General features: G+C 39.8%; 1 protein-coding gene across 1 annotated transcript in view; it reads left to right on the top strand.

Moving 5' to 3' along the window:
- Positions 1 to 1334: 1334 nt before the first annotated feature.
- Positions 1335 to 18351, top strand: part of USP4 (ubiquitin specific peptidase 4 (proto-oncogene)) — a gene marked incomplete at its 5' end in the record, with an annotated part of 24028 nt that continues 7011 nt past the window's right edge. Inside the window, 7 exons of the mRNA XM_010010156.1 lie at positions 1335 to 1484; positions 2107 to 2224; positions 5193 to 5366; positions 7185 to 7343; positions 7726 to 7950; positions 8191 to 8274; positions 8767 to 8861. Coding sequence (XP_010008458.1) covers positions 1335 to 1484; positions 2107 to 2224; positions 5193 to 5366; positions 7185 to 7343; positions 7726 to 7950; positions 8191 to 8274; positions 8767 to 8861 — 1005 coding nt within the window. The remainder of the gene's footprint in view (positions 1485 to 2106; positions 2225 to 5192; positions 5367 to 7184; positions 7344 to 7725; positions 7951 to 8190; positions 8275 to 8766; positions 8862 to 18351) is intronic.

The following is an 18351-nucleotide window of genomic DNA, read 5'->3' as shown; positions in this document are numbered from 1 at the left end:
CCAACCCAAACTATTCTGTGATTCTGTGAGTCTGGTAATTGTTGTTTAGTCTAGACTCTCTTGTTCTCTCTTTTATCTTATCATTGTGTCCAGGTAGTCTTGAGAATTTCCACCTCCAACATGCAATGACCAGGTCATGTACTGTCCTAGAAATGGTTGTCTTAGTTATTCCAGTAGATCTGCTCATTCTTTCTAGTATACTTACCAGTATACTTTTTGGTCATGCTGGCTGGTGTTCGGTGGTTTTTTCTTTAGCATGCTTCAGGTTTAGACTGTGTTTGGGGCTTGCATTTACATCTGGAAGCTCCTGTTAAAGAGAGACACCAACAAGCTAAAGCTTGAGTGCACTGTCCTCTGCTGTGCATTGGGTGTGTTGGCCACCGTTTACCGTTTTGTGGCTGTTGATGTCTTGCACCTTTTTGCATTTAGTTTTGCATGTTTATTTGAGCAAAGATAGAGAATAGACCATGTCCCAGTTAGCTCTTGCTATAGAGACATTAACTAGTATCAAAACAGTTTATTTAAGCTTATTTGATGCTGCCTTGTGGTTTTGCCTTTTTTTTTTTTTTTTTTTTTTTTTTTTATGGAGCCAAAGCTGTCTATGACAGAACGCTGTAATAGAATTTTAGTGCCTTGTTGGTCTTCTGGTAACTTTTGTGTTCTGGTTCTTTTTCAGACCAGGAGGCTACTAGTGTGAAATAACCTAGGATCCACAACTGGGTAGACTTGAGGCTTACTAACTTTTTTAATCCATTCCAGTATCTCTAGTCTCAAAACACTGAGGATTGCTCTGCATACCATGTGTACTCAGTGGTGTGTCTTGCCTCTAAGTTGCAGCTACCATATAGTTGTATCAACTAGGCTTAGTAACAAATTAATTTGTGTCCACTCTGGTTATCTTCTTGCTAAATAATGTTCTGTTTGAGTGAGTGGTCTGAGTTTCAGGTAGGGAAGCACTGGCTTTGTTGCTTTTTAACACAGAGTGAGTGTTTTGTGATTTTAAGATTGGGATTTTTTGCTTGCTTGTTTCAAGGTGGTTTACACATGAATTTGAAGCTTGCTTCTCTGTTACTCACCGTCTGAATTACCTACTTATTTCATTCTGGAACCCAGATTTTGCTTCAAGCAAGGATTTCTACTCCTGCTTTTGATACTGTTGTCTGACGTTTCTGTTCCAGTCACGTGTTTGGAAGTGTGATCGCACAGATCAAAGCAGTAAATTCTTTGTGTGGGAACTGACTGTAATGTGGCAAGTCCTTGGAGTTTTGTGGGAGGTGGGCCTGGGGGTGAAAAAAGTAGTAGCACTGTTTCTACTTCTTTTTCCTTTCTCCCAGATCAAGCACTGCAACTAGCAGAAACTTTACTACCTCTTCAAAATCATCAGCAAGTTCTTATTCCTCAGTGTCTGCCACTTCTGTCATTACTAACGGTGATAGCAGTAACTCCTATGGACTGAACAACTCCCACCTGGGCTTTTTTTTAATGTTCTTTTTGTTTCTTCGTCCTTCATGTGAATAATCCTGTGCATCCTTGCCTGTATAGAAAAGGAGTGTGATGAGGAGTTCTGCTACTCTTGTCTATCTGTTTGTCAAACTTCGCTTTTGAAACCCCTGCATTCTGCTGTTCCTTGCTCACTTGCAAAAGTACTGCATGTTCCAGAGCTTACTAACTATTAGGGCATTTCCTGATCTGACGGGATTTGGGATATCAGGGAAGGGATTACATTCTTTTCTCCATCTATGATTGTGATAGAAACCTTTCCAGGTAGAGATCATTTTTTTTTTTTTTATTAACTCTTACAGTAATATCATATAGACTCTTGCTGCATTAGGATAGAGTGCTGTGTACTTACTGACAGAGAAAAATAATGTGTTATGAGCCATAAATTAATGATAGACTGTGTAATGATTAATGTTTCTAAAGTTAGCACATATACTCCACATTCCTGGTATTCATCATCAGCCACTATGAAGCAGCACAACCATGTAACATGCTGGTTAAACAATTTCATTAAACATCTTTTTGACTTGTATTTGGTGTGACTCTTAAACAGTATTGAGAGTCAGTAAACTCACTGTGGAGTTCACTGTGTTGTCGTTCTTGCAGAGGTTCTGGATTTGTCTGTAACTCTTACAGCTGCAGGGACAATGCTTCCCTGTCACAACCTGGACTCTGTGGACTCAGTAACCTTGGAAATACCTGCTTCATGAATTCTGCATTACAGGTAAGAATTTGAAAGAGCCCTCCTTAGAATTAAATAAAAGAGCAGTCTTGCAGAGATTGTGGATTAAACTCTGTGGAAAGAAAAGGATATTTTTATGTGATTCAATGAGGAGACTGCACCTGGAATGAAAAAAAACCCAACCAACAAACCCCAAATGAAAAATTCAATATATATTCAGTTTGACTTATGCTAGCATGTTACTACTATAAACATGGTACAGTATAAAGGACTGGATCTGAAATACGTGGCTTCTGGAAGGCTGTGGGGGAAGTCATACTAAACAGACGCTCAGCTGTAACGTAAAGTTCCAGTGCTGTGCTCTGACAAAGATGGGCTGACGTTGTGACTTGTGTGGGCCGCACAAGTGATATGAGCAGGTCACTGCAGGCAGTTCTGGGGTCCATGTTTAGAGATTCCTTCAAAATGAAGAGTGTGAAAAGGTCATTGTGTGGGTGTTAAGATTGTATCAGTTATGCAAAGCTAATAATTACTGGTGTATTCATTTAACTTAGTCTCTTAGGTTTATTTGGTTCATTTAAAAAAAAAAAAAGGCAGAAACTTGTTAAGGATAGTTGTTTGCTAAGAATTTCAAACAAAATATGAGCCAACTTATATGAACTTTAGTGTGGTCCAAGTGCTGTGTAATGACTTCTGTTAATGACTTCTGTCATTCTGTGGTAGCTTTGAAAGCTAGAGCAGGTCTTAAAATAACTGTAATGCATTATGCATGTGGTATTCAGGATACCAGAATAAACTTGGGCTGCCTTACTTTTTTGTTCAGCATGACTTTATTTTTAGTTGTATCATGGTAACCTTATACCACATTATGTTCTCTTGAACTTTATAGCTAAGAGACAACTTTTAGAATTATTTTTTTATTGTCAAAGTAACTTGATCCAAACACACTTTAATCTTTATTTTTGCATACAAACTAATCATGTGAAAAACTCTTTCTTGTATTTACCATTAGACTTTAATTTTCTAGAGATCAGTCTCTCAAATGCAAATTTCTGCCTTAGTTTTTTGAGGTTCTTGGAATTTTGTTAGCAACGGTCTCCCGGTGAGAGGCTGGGGTCAAACCATAGCAGTGTATAAGCACTTTAATGTCATCTGCCCAGAGAAAGATACTTAGCACCTGGACATTGGAACTGGAAGAATTTGACAGGAAATAAATTCCACAAGCTACACATCAAGGCAGTGACAGTGGAGGTGGCTAAAGGGCAGGACTACTGACTCTCCTGACTCTCTCTGGGTTGCCATATGTAACTGCTGGGAGAGCTGTGTACCTACACCTATTTGGTGAAGCACTGTACAGCCATCTGCTACAGGTCCTGAAATTCCAGGTGTTTAGAAAGAGCCCAGTTTAATATTTCTTGATACTACAGTGCCTTGAAGCCCCAGTAATTTTGATCATACTTCAGAATTAGCTCTCTTTTTGTTCGCGTATCCAAGTCTTGCTTTACTTATCTGAGTGTCACTTCTTGCTGTAGAGTCTTTGAATTACTGAATTAGGGAAACTACTTCCTGTGTTAGTTTTACTTGTGTCCTGAGGTTTATGGTGATTTCCTGGGATGTATTAAATCACTACCACAATACACTGCTAATAAGTATGTAAATCATAGAATCATAGAATAGTTAGGATTGGAAAGGACCTTAAGATCACTTAGTTCCAACCCCCTTGCCATGGGCAGGGACACTACACACTAAACTGTGTCACCCAAGACTCCGTCCAGCCTGGCCTTGGGCACTGCCAGGGGCCTTGAACACTGCCAGGAGAGCAGATACAGAGTAGTATCCTTCCTGCCTTTAAACTGCAAACTTTTTGATGGGTATTTTTTAATGGTGTTTGGTCCTTTGTAGGACAAAGCATAGCTTGTGTTTCGCTTCAAGGAGGAACAAAGACCTTTCTTCTCACTGTTCCTTATATTAAGATTTCAAGGTTGGAGATTGAATATGGAATGTTGGCTTGAGAACATTAAGGTGGCTTCTCTGAAAGTCCTTCCATACTTGTTCTGTGCAGATGTATATGTAATGCATTAGTAAGGTAGCCTACCCTACCACCCCAGTAACCTGTGGAAAAACAGATCTGCATACATTAACTATAGGAACAGGTGAGTCTAGGCAGGACTATGGTTGTAATCTTTACTCTTCTGGCACTTGTAGGCTTGTCTTTTTGCCAGATCTTAGCATTATACCAAGAGACTCTAGTCAAATTGAAGTGTCAGTGGAAGTTCCAGAACAAAATAACAAAATGTGGAGGGACGGTAATGCCAGGAGCAGATATCTTCCTTCCAAAAGTCTGCAGTTGTGGTGGTTGGGTTGTTTGTTTTTTTCTTTTTTTTTGAGGTGTTGTTTTGTGGTTTTTTTTTTTGGCGGGGGGTGGGGTGTGTGTTGTTCTGGGTTTTTTTTTTTTGTGTGTGGGTTTTTGTTTGTTGTTTTTTTTTTTTTGTTGTTGTTTTTCTTTTTTTCCAGAAGGTTGTTTGCTATTTACTTGCCTGAACTAGTAAATACAGTAACTTTAAATGAATGCTTAAAATTATTCTGCACTGAAGGAATAGAAGGTGATAAATGTGATGCCAGTTTTAAAGAAATTTCTGAGAGAGAACCAAGTGGGTGCAGAGCACTGGGCCTATACCTTAAGATGGATAAACCAGTAGAGACTGCTCTAGAGGGGGAGCCTACGCTTGGGGGCAAATATGCTGCATAGGGCAGAAGTCAGTGTGGCATCTGTGAGAGAAACCATGTTTCAGAAATGAGCTGTCAGTCTTTTGAAGACTCTGGTATCTGGTGGTGGTGCTTCTGTTTTTTAGGCCTCCTCTGAGTTGCAATGGTTACAGCATCTCACAGTCTCCTGGGTTTTGTTAGTAACTTAGTACATGTTCTAATGTGAAAGTTGGGTTTGTTATTTCATTGTCACACAGATTTATTATCCTGTGCAGTAAATTAATTTTCGTAATGCTTTTATCAGTGTCTGAGCAATACCCCTCCTCTCACTGACTATTTCCTGGAAGACAAATATGAAGCTGAAATAAATCAGAACAATCCACTGGGGATGAGAGGAGAAATTGCAGAAGCCTATGCAGAGCTCATTAAACAGATGTGGTCTGGGAGACAGTCTCACGTGGCCCCACGTATGTTTAAAGTAAGTACTCCATGTTCTTGTAGCAAAGCTCTTTGACGGAAAAAACAGTGGAAGCTGATATGCCTTCCACATATGTTAGTGTTAGGAAAAGCAGCAATGACGGAATTTGTTGTTTCACATTTTATGCAAATGCTTCTCAAGGTACAGGGAGGGACTTGCTAGTGGGTAGTGTCATACCCCAGAATTGGTTACTGCTCCTTAATGTTAAATGCTTTACTTGGTAAATGACCTTCCAGCTTTACAGCTTTTTACAGATGCATCAAAATGATCTTTGCCACAAAACTAGGCAAGGTCATGTGAATTGCCTGCTGTGAACTTTAATCAGTGGGAAAACATAAGTTACAAATTTAAAAAATGAAATTAGAAAGTAGAGAGCAAAATGCATCCCCTTGTCTTTAATGTTATATATTGATGTAATGTTCCCAGTGTTTCAGTGTAAAGAGCTGCTTTCAGATGAAATCCTGTAATACAGCAGTTGCATATGAACCCCTAGAAAAATTGTGACTATGTCTTTTAAATATAATGCAAAGATGTTCCAGTGCAGAACAATGTGAATAAAGCATCCAAGAAACACTAAGAGTTTGCTTCTGAGTGCAGTGTTGGTATGCCGTGGAAGATTAAGATCCCAAATGCGTGAAATAAGCGATGATCTGATATTAATGTAAACGTGTGTCCTGTTACTGTTTAGGTTTTGTGTGGTACAGTCTTGCAGTTGAGGGTATATGTTTTTGAGACCTGGAGCAAAAGTCTGATGGGCCGCAGAAATTTGTCCTCTGTGGAGTCATAGGTAGATGTGAATCAACAAGATGCTTAATTTCTGTGACTTGGAGTGCTGGCACATCATCCACCACTATGAAAGTTGGTCTGTAAACTTCCATTCAGAGGAAATATGTGAATCTAGAGTGGACATCAATAAAAGTGTCTTAATGTGGGCTGTTCTTATTTAAGGCTGGAATAAGAATTACTCTTTATTTCCTAATACAGTATCAGTTGTGATTTTTCTATTGCTAATTCAGTGACAGTGTTAACTATCTGCACTTCTATCTGGACTTCTTGCAGTTGTCATCTTGAGTGGTCAAAATGTGCTAAGCATAATTTTGCAAGTCTGTTGGACTCCTTGTGTTTATGGGAAGACTAGTGATGGTCATAGGACTGACCACTTCTTCAATTAATTGTTGGTCTTTCTCTGGGATCCCTTCTTGCTGTTGTTTTAGAACCAGGAAAACTAAGTGGCATTGTTGCAAGATAAGAGGTGTGTGAGGGTGTACTGCTTTTGGCTCTCGCTAACTCAGGCTGTTATGCTTCTTAGCTTCATATCACAATCTTTAGAGTAGCTAGAGATTACTGTGGTGAGATTTTCAATCTTAGTTTTAAGCCAGTTTTGTTAGCTCCTAAATGTCTTCTGCAAGCATTTTGAGTCTTGCAGTCCACCTGCTTCAGGTTAATGTCTTATAGCAAATCTGCACTGTGGGAACTGTAAGCTTCTGAAAGAGAAATTAAAGTACAACATACGTCAGGCAGATAGGTTCTGTGTGCTGGTTGTTTTGGAGGTTCCTGAGTTAATACTGATAACTTAGATTTCTAGCATCACAGCACAGAATGCATTCTTCCCTGTTGACACTAGGAGGGGAAATAAAAACAGTTGAGAAAATTATACTGGCACCCTTACTGCATTAGAATCCAGTACACTGTGGTCTGCTGCTAACATAAAGTAGCATGGAGTTGATTGCTGCAAAAGGCAGGATGTGGGTGTTTTTATTCTTGTCTTTTATACATAGGTAATGCTCAACCCCTCTGACTCTTGCCTTTGTGTTTCAGACGCAGGTTGGCAGATTTGCTCCTCAGTTTTCAGGATACCAGCAGCAAGATTCCCAGGAGCTCTTGGCTTTTCTTCTAGATGGCTTGCATGAGGATTTGAACAGAGTGAAGAAGAAGCCCTACTTGGAGCTGAAGGATGCCAATGGCAGACCTGATTCGGTATGGTGCCCTTTACTTAAGGGTAGGGCAGGTAGTGCTTCTCAGGGAGTTTAATTGTGGTTTGTGACACGTCCTGGCCTTCCTGCTCATCGGCCATACAAACATTGTCCCTGCAAAGCAGTCTACCTGGGAGGGGAGATCCCTGTCATGCTTTATGGCCTAGCTCACTCTTAATGACACCTCATGGCACATTGCCATTGTTCAGCTTTACAGCAGAATGTGTGTTCTTGTACTGTTGTGCAGGAAGATGTGCTTGTGGTACAATATTGACATCAGTATCAATGTTATGAGTTTTCTTTGATCCCTGTGCTTGCCATGACAAGGGAGTGTTTGTGAGAAGTAGCTTTTAATGTATGTTTTTTTTTTTTATTCCTTTTTATAGGCAGTGGCAAAAGAGGCCTGGGAGAATCATAGGCTGAGGAATGATTCTATCATTGTGGATATCTTTCATGGTCTTTTCAAATCTACCCTTGTTTGTCCCAAATGCTCCAAAGTTTCTGTGACCTTTGATCCCTTCTGTTATTTAACCCTTCCATTGCCCTTGAGGAGAGATCGTCTCATGGAAGTTACCTTGGTATATGCAGACCCACAGCGTAGGCCTGTCCAGGTGAGGCATGTTGAAGACAAAAATTTAAGTAATCTGAGTCTTTCTCTTAGGCTTTAAAGTTGGGACTTTACAAATGACGTAAAGGATATTGTCCACCTTTGGGTGAGGTAGGATGGGTTGGTTTTTTTAATGTAAAAACTGGGAATTGAACATGTGATATCAAGTGGCTTTATAAAATCTCAGTTTGTGAGACTAGGTTTATTTTGCCTGGTATAAGCATGATATTGTCCTTGTTTCTAGTACCGAGTTGTGGTGCCAATGATGGGGGCCATCTCAGATCTGTGTGAATCACTTTCCAGACTCTCTGGTGTTCCGGCAGAAAATGTAAGGATAAATGCAGACAGTAAATTTTTTTTTTGGGGGGTTTTGTTTTTTTATTTTTTTTGTTTTTGAAGCATTTTGGTGGCTTAGCTTTTAAATGAGTGATAAGCTGAACTTAATGGAATAGTGATGAAACCCTAACAAGTTTGAGTGCTCTTCTTTGATTGTGAAATAAAAAAGATGCATGAAACAATCTGTGCTTACTCTGATACTTCCATTGCAGTACAGAGGTGTAAGAGAAGGGGCAGAAAGCTGTTGGAATTGCACCTCCTCAGTACCTCTGTGGACCCAATCTATTTGCTTTGTTTTTCTGATCTGTCTTAACAAATACAGCTGATTAACTGCTGGGTGCTGTTATAGAAAACAGCGCTGATGTTGCTGTGCTGAAAATTCTGATAAAGAATAGGAATAAAATGTTTCAATTTAAAGTTAGTTTGTCTAAACTTACGTAAGCTTTTATTATAATTTCTTTGCAAATATCACTTGCTGTTCTAGATGGTGGTGACAGACGTGTATAATCATCGGTTCCACAAAATCTTCCAAACGGATGAAGGTTTAAATCACATCATGCCAAAAGACGACATCTTTGTGTGAGTAAAGCGAGAAGATGCCATGATGTGGAAAGTACTACAAAATATTGCTTTGGTTTCAGGATATAAAACCTGATTACTTTTTTTTTCCCCTCCCTTTCCCTCTCAAATGTAAGCCTTCTTGTAGACCTTTTACATGATTTAGCAGTAATGCAGCACTTCTAGCAGCAGATCAGCATGTGTGGTGTTTAGTAGGTGCTCTCCTAATGCAAAGGAAGTCATGGCCCTGAGTAACAATGAACTTTGTGTTTGCTCTGTGTTCTGCAGCTTGGAACTTTCTCCGAGCCTCTTTCCAAGATGATGATCTGGATGTCTGGTTTACAGTTACACTTTCACTGGCATTTTTAGGCGAGCTCAAGCTTACTGTTCTTATGCTCCAGATGGGCCAAAAGCCTTGGAGCTGTTACTAGCGTAGTGTGAAGTTTAAGCTGTTGTACTCTGCGTTTCCAAAAACCATCGTAGTAATTACAGCACTCAGCGAACCATGACTGGGTGTTCTTGGTAGACTCTTGACTGATGCTTACACTATTTGTGTCTTAGCTATAGTTGTGAGGGATTTCAGCAGAGCTGAGGGTTAGATTGTGGTTGATGTTCTGTGTATGTATGGTGGATGAGATGTATCCAGTCACCTGTGAAATCTGGTGAGGAGAGCAAAAAGTCATGTTCCTCTGTTGCAGCTGGAAAATGAAAAACATTGCACATGAAGTGCAAAACAGACTTTGAGGCTCACAACTGAACCTGGGACTTGAGGAGGTCAAATCCAGCCCTTCATCACAAGTCCAGTCTTCCTCATGTGACAATAATCCAGTGCAAGGATGTTGCTTTCATAAAATTGTGCCAGTGTAAAGTCCTGCACTGATACACTCTGGTGCAGTGTGTACCGTTTACTGAGTGGGGTGCTGTGACATACTGCTTGATGCTATTCTGTCATGCTGTCTGTTGTCACCTTGTTGCTGAGATGCAATATCTGAGTTTTTCTGCAAGTACTTGTCATGTTGTTTTCTTCAGCTGTAGCTAAAGGTATGGTCAGTTAGGATGCCTTGGAAGGAAATCTGTTTTGTGAGGGTGTTGTAAAGTGTTAGATTGTGAGTAAATCTATCTCCAAAGCTAGTAAAATGTAAAAAAAAAAACCCAAACCAACAAACAAGAAGTGTGGTATTACAATGGTAATTACAAACCTCCTCCACTTTCCTATAGGGATAACATGTTGCATATCCCTCCACAGAAAAACAACTATGTCTGAATCGAGTCTGCTCCGGGGTGGGAGGTGGGGAGCACTGGCTGAACAGCAGTTCCATTTTCCTTTGCAGTCATCCTTTCCTTTTATGTGCAGGCACAACTGTAAATGAGGTGATGCTGTGAGTCATAGTGAGCTGACCTGGGTTAAAAATAACCCTCCAAGCCAGAAAAGCAGTAGCATGAGGAAGTTTTTTCTAATCTGCTTTTTCCATGTACATCCTCTAAGATGTTTTCAGCACTGTGGGACAAGAGCAAGCAGCCAGGCACCAGGGCAAGAACTGGGAGAAATCTGCTCATAGGAACTCTCTTTAATAGTGATGCTGCCAGGAAAAAGATATGTAAAGTAATATTCTAACCTACAGTTTAAAAACCAACATTCTTTTATTGAAAGGAAGTCTTGCCTCAAGGACAACAGAGAAATGCTTGTTCATAGAGAGCAGAACTTGCTATTTAAAGGCAAATGCATATTACTTTTATTGCTGACAATCTGCTTACCTTATCTGGTTACAACAAGTCTGCTTGTAAGTGTTCTAAGATTTAATTAAATCATGCAAGAAATGGTAATAGTAGTGTTAAGGTTCTTAAATTTCACTCTGTTTCCATCTATTAAGGTCTTGTATCTGCTGACGTGAATGTGACAGGAGGGACTGACAGTACATCAGTTCTGTATTAAGATCAGTACGAGGTGGGATTGGTCAGGGTGGGTCTTCATTTTGGTGTTTCTGAACTGCAGGTTTGATTCTTTAGGGATTTTTACCCTTTTGCTGTTACTTGCTTATAGAGCCTGAGGTGAGCAGGCTATGAGAGTGTAGTGGAACTAATTGAAGCTTTGGCATTTGTCACTGAAAGGACTTGGTTGAGTTTAAGACTAAGTTTAGGTTCATTGGGCTCTTGCAAACTGATGACATTAGGGATATGCTGAAGGCTTTTTTTTTGTGTGTGTGTGTTACTGTGTGTTATGTTTTTATAGTATCTTTCTTAGAAATCATGATTTTTCTTTTAATTTTTCCTTGCAGGAAATGTGTTTTTATTTAGCCCATGGTCTGAGGAATCCTTGGAGATATCTGTGAATTGAAACTGGCTTGTATAAGTTTTTTCAGGCTTTCTAAATCTTAGTCTAAGATGGTAAGGATTATCTGAGCTGCTTTTGGAGACATTATATTGTCAGTTTGGAGTTGGTTATAAAGTCCATTTGGACTTGAAGTTATAAAACTTCAAAAGTAATGTACATGTTTTTGACTTGTTGGCTTCAAAGTTTGTTTTCCATTGGGAACATACTTGTAAATGTACATCTGCATTCTGCTTTTTGCAGAAAAGATGGTTTTGCCCCCGAGCAGAACTCCACCCCAGAACTTTCGGCTGTTGCGCTGGCCCTTGTATATTTTCCTTCAGTGCTGGGACTTCTCCTGGGTTGCCTGCTAGCTTTTTTTGATCAGAAGCAAATGCTGTTCTGACTGTATCTGCCACCGATACCCACTTTGGGGCTGAACCCAGGCACTGCAGCACACCCTTTCTTTGTGGGTCTCTTCTCTAAAACCAAAGCAGGAGCAGCCCTGTTTGCTCCTCTTGTGTTGTCTGGTTAACTTGTTCCTTCTAGCCTAACTGGTTTAATGTTCCTAAAACTTAACATTTTTAGCATGAAAACAGCTTGTGCTTATCCTCAGTTCAGGTTGAGTAACACTCTGCATTTGTTCCTGCACCTTAGCTGGGTTGATGAAACTGTGGAACTAGAAAATAACTTGGGTCAGGGTACGGGGCAGTGTTCAAGTAACTTGTTTCCTTTTCTGGCATGGAGTCCAGAGTTGCTTTGCACATGGCTGTCCTGGTGGAAACAGCTCAGGAGTGGGTTTGGCGCAGATTAAACAAACTTCTCAAGTGCTCCTCAAGCTGTTACATTTCAGGCAGAACTTATCAACAGTCAGATCAGGGCTTGCTGCCTTCCTGAAGGTGCTGTGTGATGCATATGGTGGTTGTATGTTCAGATTGATGCTACTGGTAATTTCAGTATTTTCTGGTAACCCAACAATTTACCTTCTTAGATTACAGCCAAATATCTTGCTGTTTGTAAAATAGGCTTCAGAAAAAAAAAATCTTAAGTCTTTTTGGAATCTTTCCCCTTTAAAGAACAAACTTGCTTCCACTTGAAAGTAAAAATCTGTAAGTGAAGTAATAAATAGTTGAGAAGCATTTTATTTCCCCAAAGTCAACGACAAAGACTTGAGTGCCCACTAAAAAGCATTTTGTTCTTTTGGCTTTAATTTAAGGCCAATTCTTTAGAGAATTGTCAGGAAAAGACCTGCTTCTTAGGACTTGAAGGGTGGCTCTGTGTGCCTGCATAGGCCACAAACAACTTGGACAAGATCCTCTTGTGCTGGCTGGTGACATAGCTGTGGGGTTTACCACTAGCTACACTGTATAATGTGTATCTCTTCTGTTCCTGAAAGAAAACTATCTTTGTATTGATTAATGAAGGGGAACAGCTGCTTTTTATTCAAAAGCATAACTGTAATGTTTTGTAAGTGACCCATATTTTCACCCAAAATTCACAGTTGAAATAAATAACCAAACAAAGATTCAATAGATCATGCTAACTCATCAAAAGTTTATTTGCACTTCATTTATACTGGATATTGCCACAAAATAAACTCCTAAGGAAACTTTCTAAAGCACTAAGTTGGGCTGACAAAATAATATAACTGGTTTATAAGCAAGGAACCCTTTGGAAGCTGCTTGCCTACCATATTTTGAAAACAAATTTTCCTGAGATTTGTTTGAATCACTTTATTGCCTTGTGTAGTAAGACTGAAATGTATCAGCTTCTATTCTAGAAGAATATAGGTTACTGAAAAGATGTTTTTAATAGCATTACTTATGTTAGAAATCCATTAGGAAAATGACATCGTTTCAGGATCTTGTGCTCACACTGCAGCAAAGCTGAGTAACAGGTATCAAACTGGAGAGGTATCTCTGGTATTCGTGGTACTTTTTTGCAGGGTGTGTTCTTAGGTACTAAATGTTAACTAGATGTATCTAAAGTTGATATAAAATAGGCAACCTGGGTTATGAGTGGGGATCATTACTTAATAGTTTGTATTTAAATGAGGTGTTTTCTAGAATCAAAACATCTCTTGTATTTAAATTAGCATAATATTCATGTATTTAAACTCTTCCCTAATTTATGTTTTATTGATCCCATCCCTTTTACATACTGATCATCTGTTCTTATTTTCCAGTAATGTCCAGTGGCAAGACTTCCCTGTTGGCAAACTAAATATGTAAATGTTACTACATATTTTAGGTAATTGAAGTTAGACACAAAGTTTACTGGACAGAAAATGAAGTGCAAAGAAGTAAGCAATTAAAAATAGAATTAAAACAGTACAGTATATTCAGAAATAGGTTTCTTATGTATACATTCCCCAAACTTACATTTTAATATTGCACACTTGTCAGTAGGTCCTATTGATTTTGAGGTGTTTTCCTGAAAGATCGCTGGCTAGTCTTGTCATTTGGGTGTGCTCACAGGTCTTTTCATGTGTTCCTTCTTGACAGCCACACTTCGAGAATTTTGGGAGAAGCTGTGATAAACAGAAGCCAGTACCCTTCCGTGCGTCCTGCTAGTGTTTAAATAATGTTAATGGTGTAAAAGTATCCTCACCTGAAAAGTTCTTTTCCCTTCCACTGGGAAGCAAACCAAGGTTCTGTCAGTAATCATCTGTGGTTGTTTGCTAGTCTGAAAATGCAAAGAATGAGTGTGTGGTGATGGGGGAGCTACAAGGCCCTCCGGGCTCTGGTTTTGTGACCAGCTGCCATCAAATTGTTCCATTGTTCCTTGCTCTCCTTGTTGCCCTCTAAACAGGACTTTGCTTTGAGTCCAGCAGATCTTCCAACTGTGACTTCCAGCTAGGTGACTGTCTTCTGTAACAGAAATCAGTTGCATCAATGGTTCTGAAGCTTTAGGGTCTTGAAGTAACTTAAACTGTCAGTTCTTGCCTTCTGTATGTTACTTGGCACCACCTTAAGTTGTCTTTGGACTCAAAAATTTAAATATAATAGTCAATCTCTTGCAGTATTTCTCCAGCTTTGCTTTGTTGAAAGCTATAGCCAGAGCTGGGCCTGCATATGGCAACATATCCTCGTTGGTTCGACAGACTTCTGATTTTGGAGCATTGAACACTGTAGCCAGCTAGTAACACATCTCAATTCAAAATTCAAGGAAGAATCTAATTTTGTAGAAGACCTGTGCCCCAGCAGGGATGTGATTAAAAAAAAAAAGTCAGTACTTTTGTACTGTTGTCTTGTTTTTGACACCAATGTCTGTTAAGTCTCAACTTTAGATTTAGGGCTCTGTATTGCTTGATTACTGAGCAGTATACTGCTTCAGTTGTAAATGTCACTGAGCAGGAACTCGCACAACAGGTTGCAGTAGGAGTAGCATAGTTGGAATGTGCTTTACTGTTTTTCTTTCATTTGCTTGACAGAGGACATGGTCTGCAGGCACAGGTATTGTAGTTTACACTGTACTACAGATGAATATTTGTGAAACATGCAATACGTGGGGTGTATAGAATATTGCACCTTTTTTAGGTGATTTTGATGGTTAGAAAAGGTGTATTTTTGTTCCGGTTTTCACCATAAGGATATGGGGGAAGACATGCTCAGCCTTCTGGGAATTTTGTGAGGCACCTTGGACCTCTTGAGACATACATTGTGAATTGTTATATCCCAAGTGGTGGGAGATGCTGAATCCTGGGGAGGTGGGGTGAGAATCAGGACTCCATTTGGAACATAAATTGACTACAGAGGAATTTGGGGGAAAGGCGGGGGAAGTCTGCCCTGGATGGCTAAGATATATTTTCCCTTTCAGCTGCTCAGTTTCTGGCTTATCAATGCCCGTGGTGTATTACCTTGCCTTTTGTGCTCTCTGATAGTAAAATTTCAAAAAGAAGAAATGTGAATGTTACTGGGCTTCTTAAGTGACTTCACCTCTCAGATGTATCTCAAAATGAATCTGACTCCTTTTACACAAAAGGACAAAACTATACATTTTCTTCTTTATGTCACCTGAAATGGAGGAGAATTTGGGGATAGAATTCTTCAAACCTGTTCTTTCATGAGACTTTGGATTCATCCATTTCTCATCATGACAGGCTTGGAGAGCTTAGCGTAATCCTGATACAAGATGTGTTAATATTTAGCATCAGAAAAGAGGCGTGATGCTTGCAGTAACAAAGGGGTTTGATATAAGACTTGAAGCAAGATCACTGGCACTATGTGTAAGGGCAGTGCAGCCAAAGAACAGTGGGACTAGCCCACTTCTCACAGCGTTGTAAATGTTCCTCTCAAGGCATGTTGTTTCCAGGAAAGGACAGGGAGATTTGTGGCAAATGGTCAGGAAGTCACTTCCATAAAGGTGGTCTGCAAATCAATTTGATGCCGTTAGCTCAGTGTTTGTGCTGAATGCTCTCATTCTCCAGGCTAAGCAGAGAACAGCATTCAGCACATAACCAAAATGCTTACTATTTCTTTCTCTTAGGTTCTGGGAAGCCCAGCCCCACTAGGACCTCCGGCTCCCGCTCCAATGTAACACCCTCCCATGCACCATGCTGGTGATGTCACATCACCCTGGGATCCTGCTGGAGCTTGGAGCCGGCCTACAGGGGGTCAGGTAAGCACCACTCAAAAACAAAGTCCACAGCCCACTTCCAGGGTATCACTCCCTGTATTTCTTCTTAGTTCTGAAGGCCTAAGAAGAAAAATGTTTGTATGGATAAACTAGATACCCCTGTTCTCTTAGCCTGGCTAATGGGGCATATAATATGTATTGTTTGCATTGATAAAAGTTTCACAAATTGATTTGCAGGTCACCTTTAACCTATAAAAATGTGCATAGTTGAACAAGACATACTTAGTTTGCCATATATACCATGTTTTCTGCCTTCTCTTACAACATGCTGTATATTGTTTAGATGAGTTCATGGTCTTGAGAAACCATGAGTGGCTGCAGAAATGTCAGGTTTGTTAATGTGACTGAGGCTACAACAATTACTGAACTTAAATTAAGTGAGCAAACCAGCTAGTCCAGTAGTTTTGTATGGAATGTTTTAGATGTGTGAGACCTTGTTGTAGACTGATACAGGAAGTTTGTTCTCACTTGCTGGAACTGGTGTTTTCTTGTTTGAAATAATTTGTGTCCTTTCCAAAATGAGCTTGTATTTTATAAGCTTTTAAAAAATCTTGCTGGTTGAATTCCCTCATCCTTTTTTACCTTGCTTTTATCTAAGACTGACAAAATCCTGTGACTGAATTCTATGGGACAAATAACCTGTTGTCTGAAGAAGTTACATTTGCAGTTTTTTCTTATCTCCTAGTTTACTTGTTGTACGTGTTCTGGTATTGTAAAAGAAAGTAAAGAGATTAGGAATATTTCCACCTCCTAGAAGAGATCAGAAATATATGCAGCGTTTTCACCCAGTTTTTTTCCAGTCCTCTGTTCATTCTTGTTGTCAGCTTGTGAACCTATTGTAACTTCACAGCAGCATCTCTGGGTTGGTGTGCAGTGGTAATCCTGTTCAGATGGATCTGTGTATCAGCTTCTTCAGTAGCATTTTCTGCACTTCTCTGTTCTTTTACAAAACATACTACTTTTTTTTAGTTGTTGCTACAGACTGACTTATCAACATAGTGTTTTCCAACTGGAGAAATCTATCATAGATCGCAGCACTTGGGGGGAATTTTTCAATAGCATTCAACATATATAATAGCCTGGTGTTCAGCTCAGAGCATTTTTTTGCTTTCACTGCCTATAGTTTTTGTGTAGCTCTGCCTTGTCTTTCTGTAGCTTTTCATGCTCCTGTGCACTTGCTTAATTTTAGTTTGTAAGGGAATGGAAGTTACGTGCTTTATTGCTCACTGCCTCCTTTCTGGATTATAGCTACAGACCTGAAGCCTTCATAATGCTGATGAAGACTGGTCAAGCCTTACCTTATTGCTTAGCCATTTTCAGAGTCTTTTCACAATTGTCATGAATGATAAAGGCAAAGAGTCACTATCCAGCAGTGTGGTAGCAGCTGAGCTAATGACTGGCATCTAAAACCATGTTGTGTAGTCTGGTGTAGCATCATCTTTATGTTCTATTATTTCCATTAAGCTGTAAGATACAGAATTACAGTGCATTATCCAGTAATTCCCAGTATTAGATCTATATCCCTCCTTAAACTATAGATAAAGTGTCTTAAGTTTATTTTTTTCTTAAAAGAGATGACTGCCGCTCAAGAGTTCAGAAAATGACAGATCCTGATACTGTTATGTCTGCCTCTTAATACTAGTATGTAAAAGCTGTTCTGAGGTGGAGTGGGTAGAGGGGCACTTAAATAACCGAATTTGTTACATTTCAGTGTGAAGTGTGTGAGATGCTCTTTTGCAGAGTGTACAGTATGCTGGCTGCTTGTGACGGGTGACACCTGCCTATGGGTAATACTCAGCTTTTTCTTTCTGTTCCATCGCATGGACAGGGCTTCATCCAGGCACATGAGGGTGGAGTGTAGATGGGGGCTGGTGTTAATTGCTGCTTGTGGAGCACAGTGTAGGTGGTGTGAGAGTTAGTGACAAGAATGTCAAGGAACACGTGCTTGTTGTGTACTGATGTGTTTTGTAGCAGTCTCATTAGGACCTGGGGTTCATTGCAGGTGATATTCTGGGACCAAGTATGGTCGTTTGTTGTTTAAATAATGCCAAGTAAAGTAACTCATGTCTTTGTGGTGCTGTTTCTCAGGAAACTGTAAAGTGTGGACTGTATCCATTGCTGGTGTCCAGTTGAATAGCATTGACAGCCTAGAAAACCTCAACAGCATTTGTGGTGGACTATCTTATGCTGACTGATCTCTGATGCTCTTGGTGGACTGGGACTCTTCTAGAAGGATATTTTGATTCGTGTAGTCTACTAACTCAGTGCAAGCCCCAAGCTGGGATCCCTTTGTATTTAAGTAGGATGGAGTGGAACTACAGCTCTGAAATTTGTTCTTCTCCCTCCTCTACAAGGGCATTTTGAACACTGGAATTAAAATGTTTCTTGGCCCTTGAAAGAAGAGAAATGGCTTGTTTAATGTAAGAGAGCTGTACCTTCATATACGTGATTGTGGTCTTGATCGTTGTGCATAGTGATGTCTTTCCTGAAATCTTCCTTTTCAGTTTCTAATATAAGTCTGGGACAGGTGACTCGCCAAATTAAAGAGCAGTATGACTTGGCATT

The sequence above is a fragment of the Nestor notabilis genome, unplaced genomic scaffold (assembly GCF_000696875.1).
Source record: "Nestor notabilis isolate BGI_N333 unplaced genomic scaffold, ASM69687v1 scaffold29822, whole genome shotgun sequence".
NCBI classification, from domain to species: Eukaryota; Metazoa; Chordata; class Aves; order Psittaciformes; family Psittacidae; genus Nestor; species Nestor notabilis.
The sequence above is the reverse complement of the archived record's forward strand: the minus strand, read 5'-3'. Positions and strand labels throughout refer to the sequence as shown.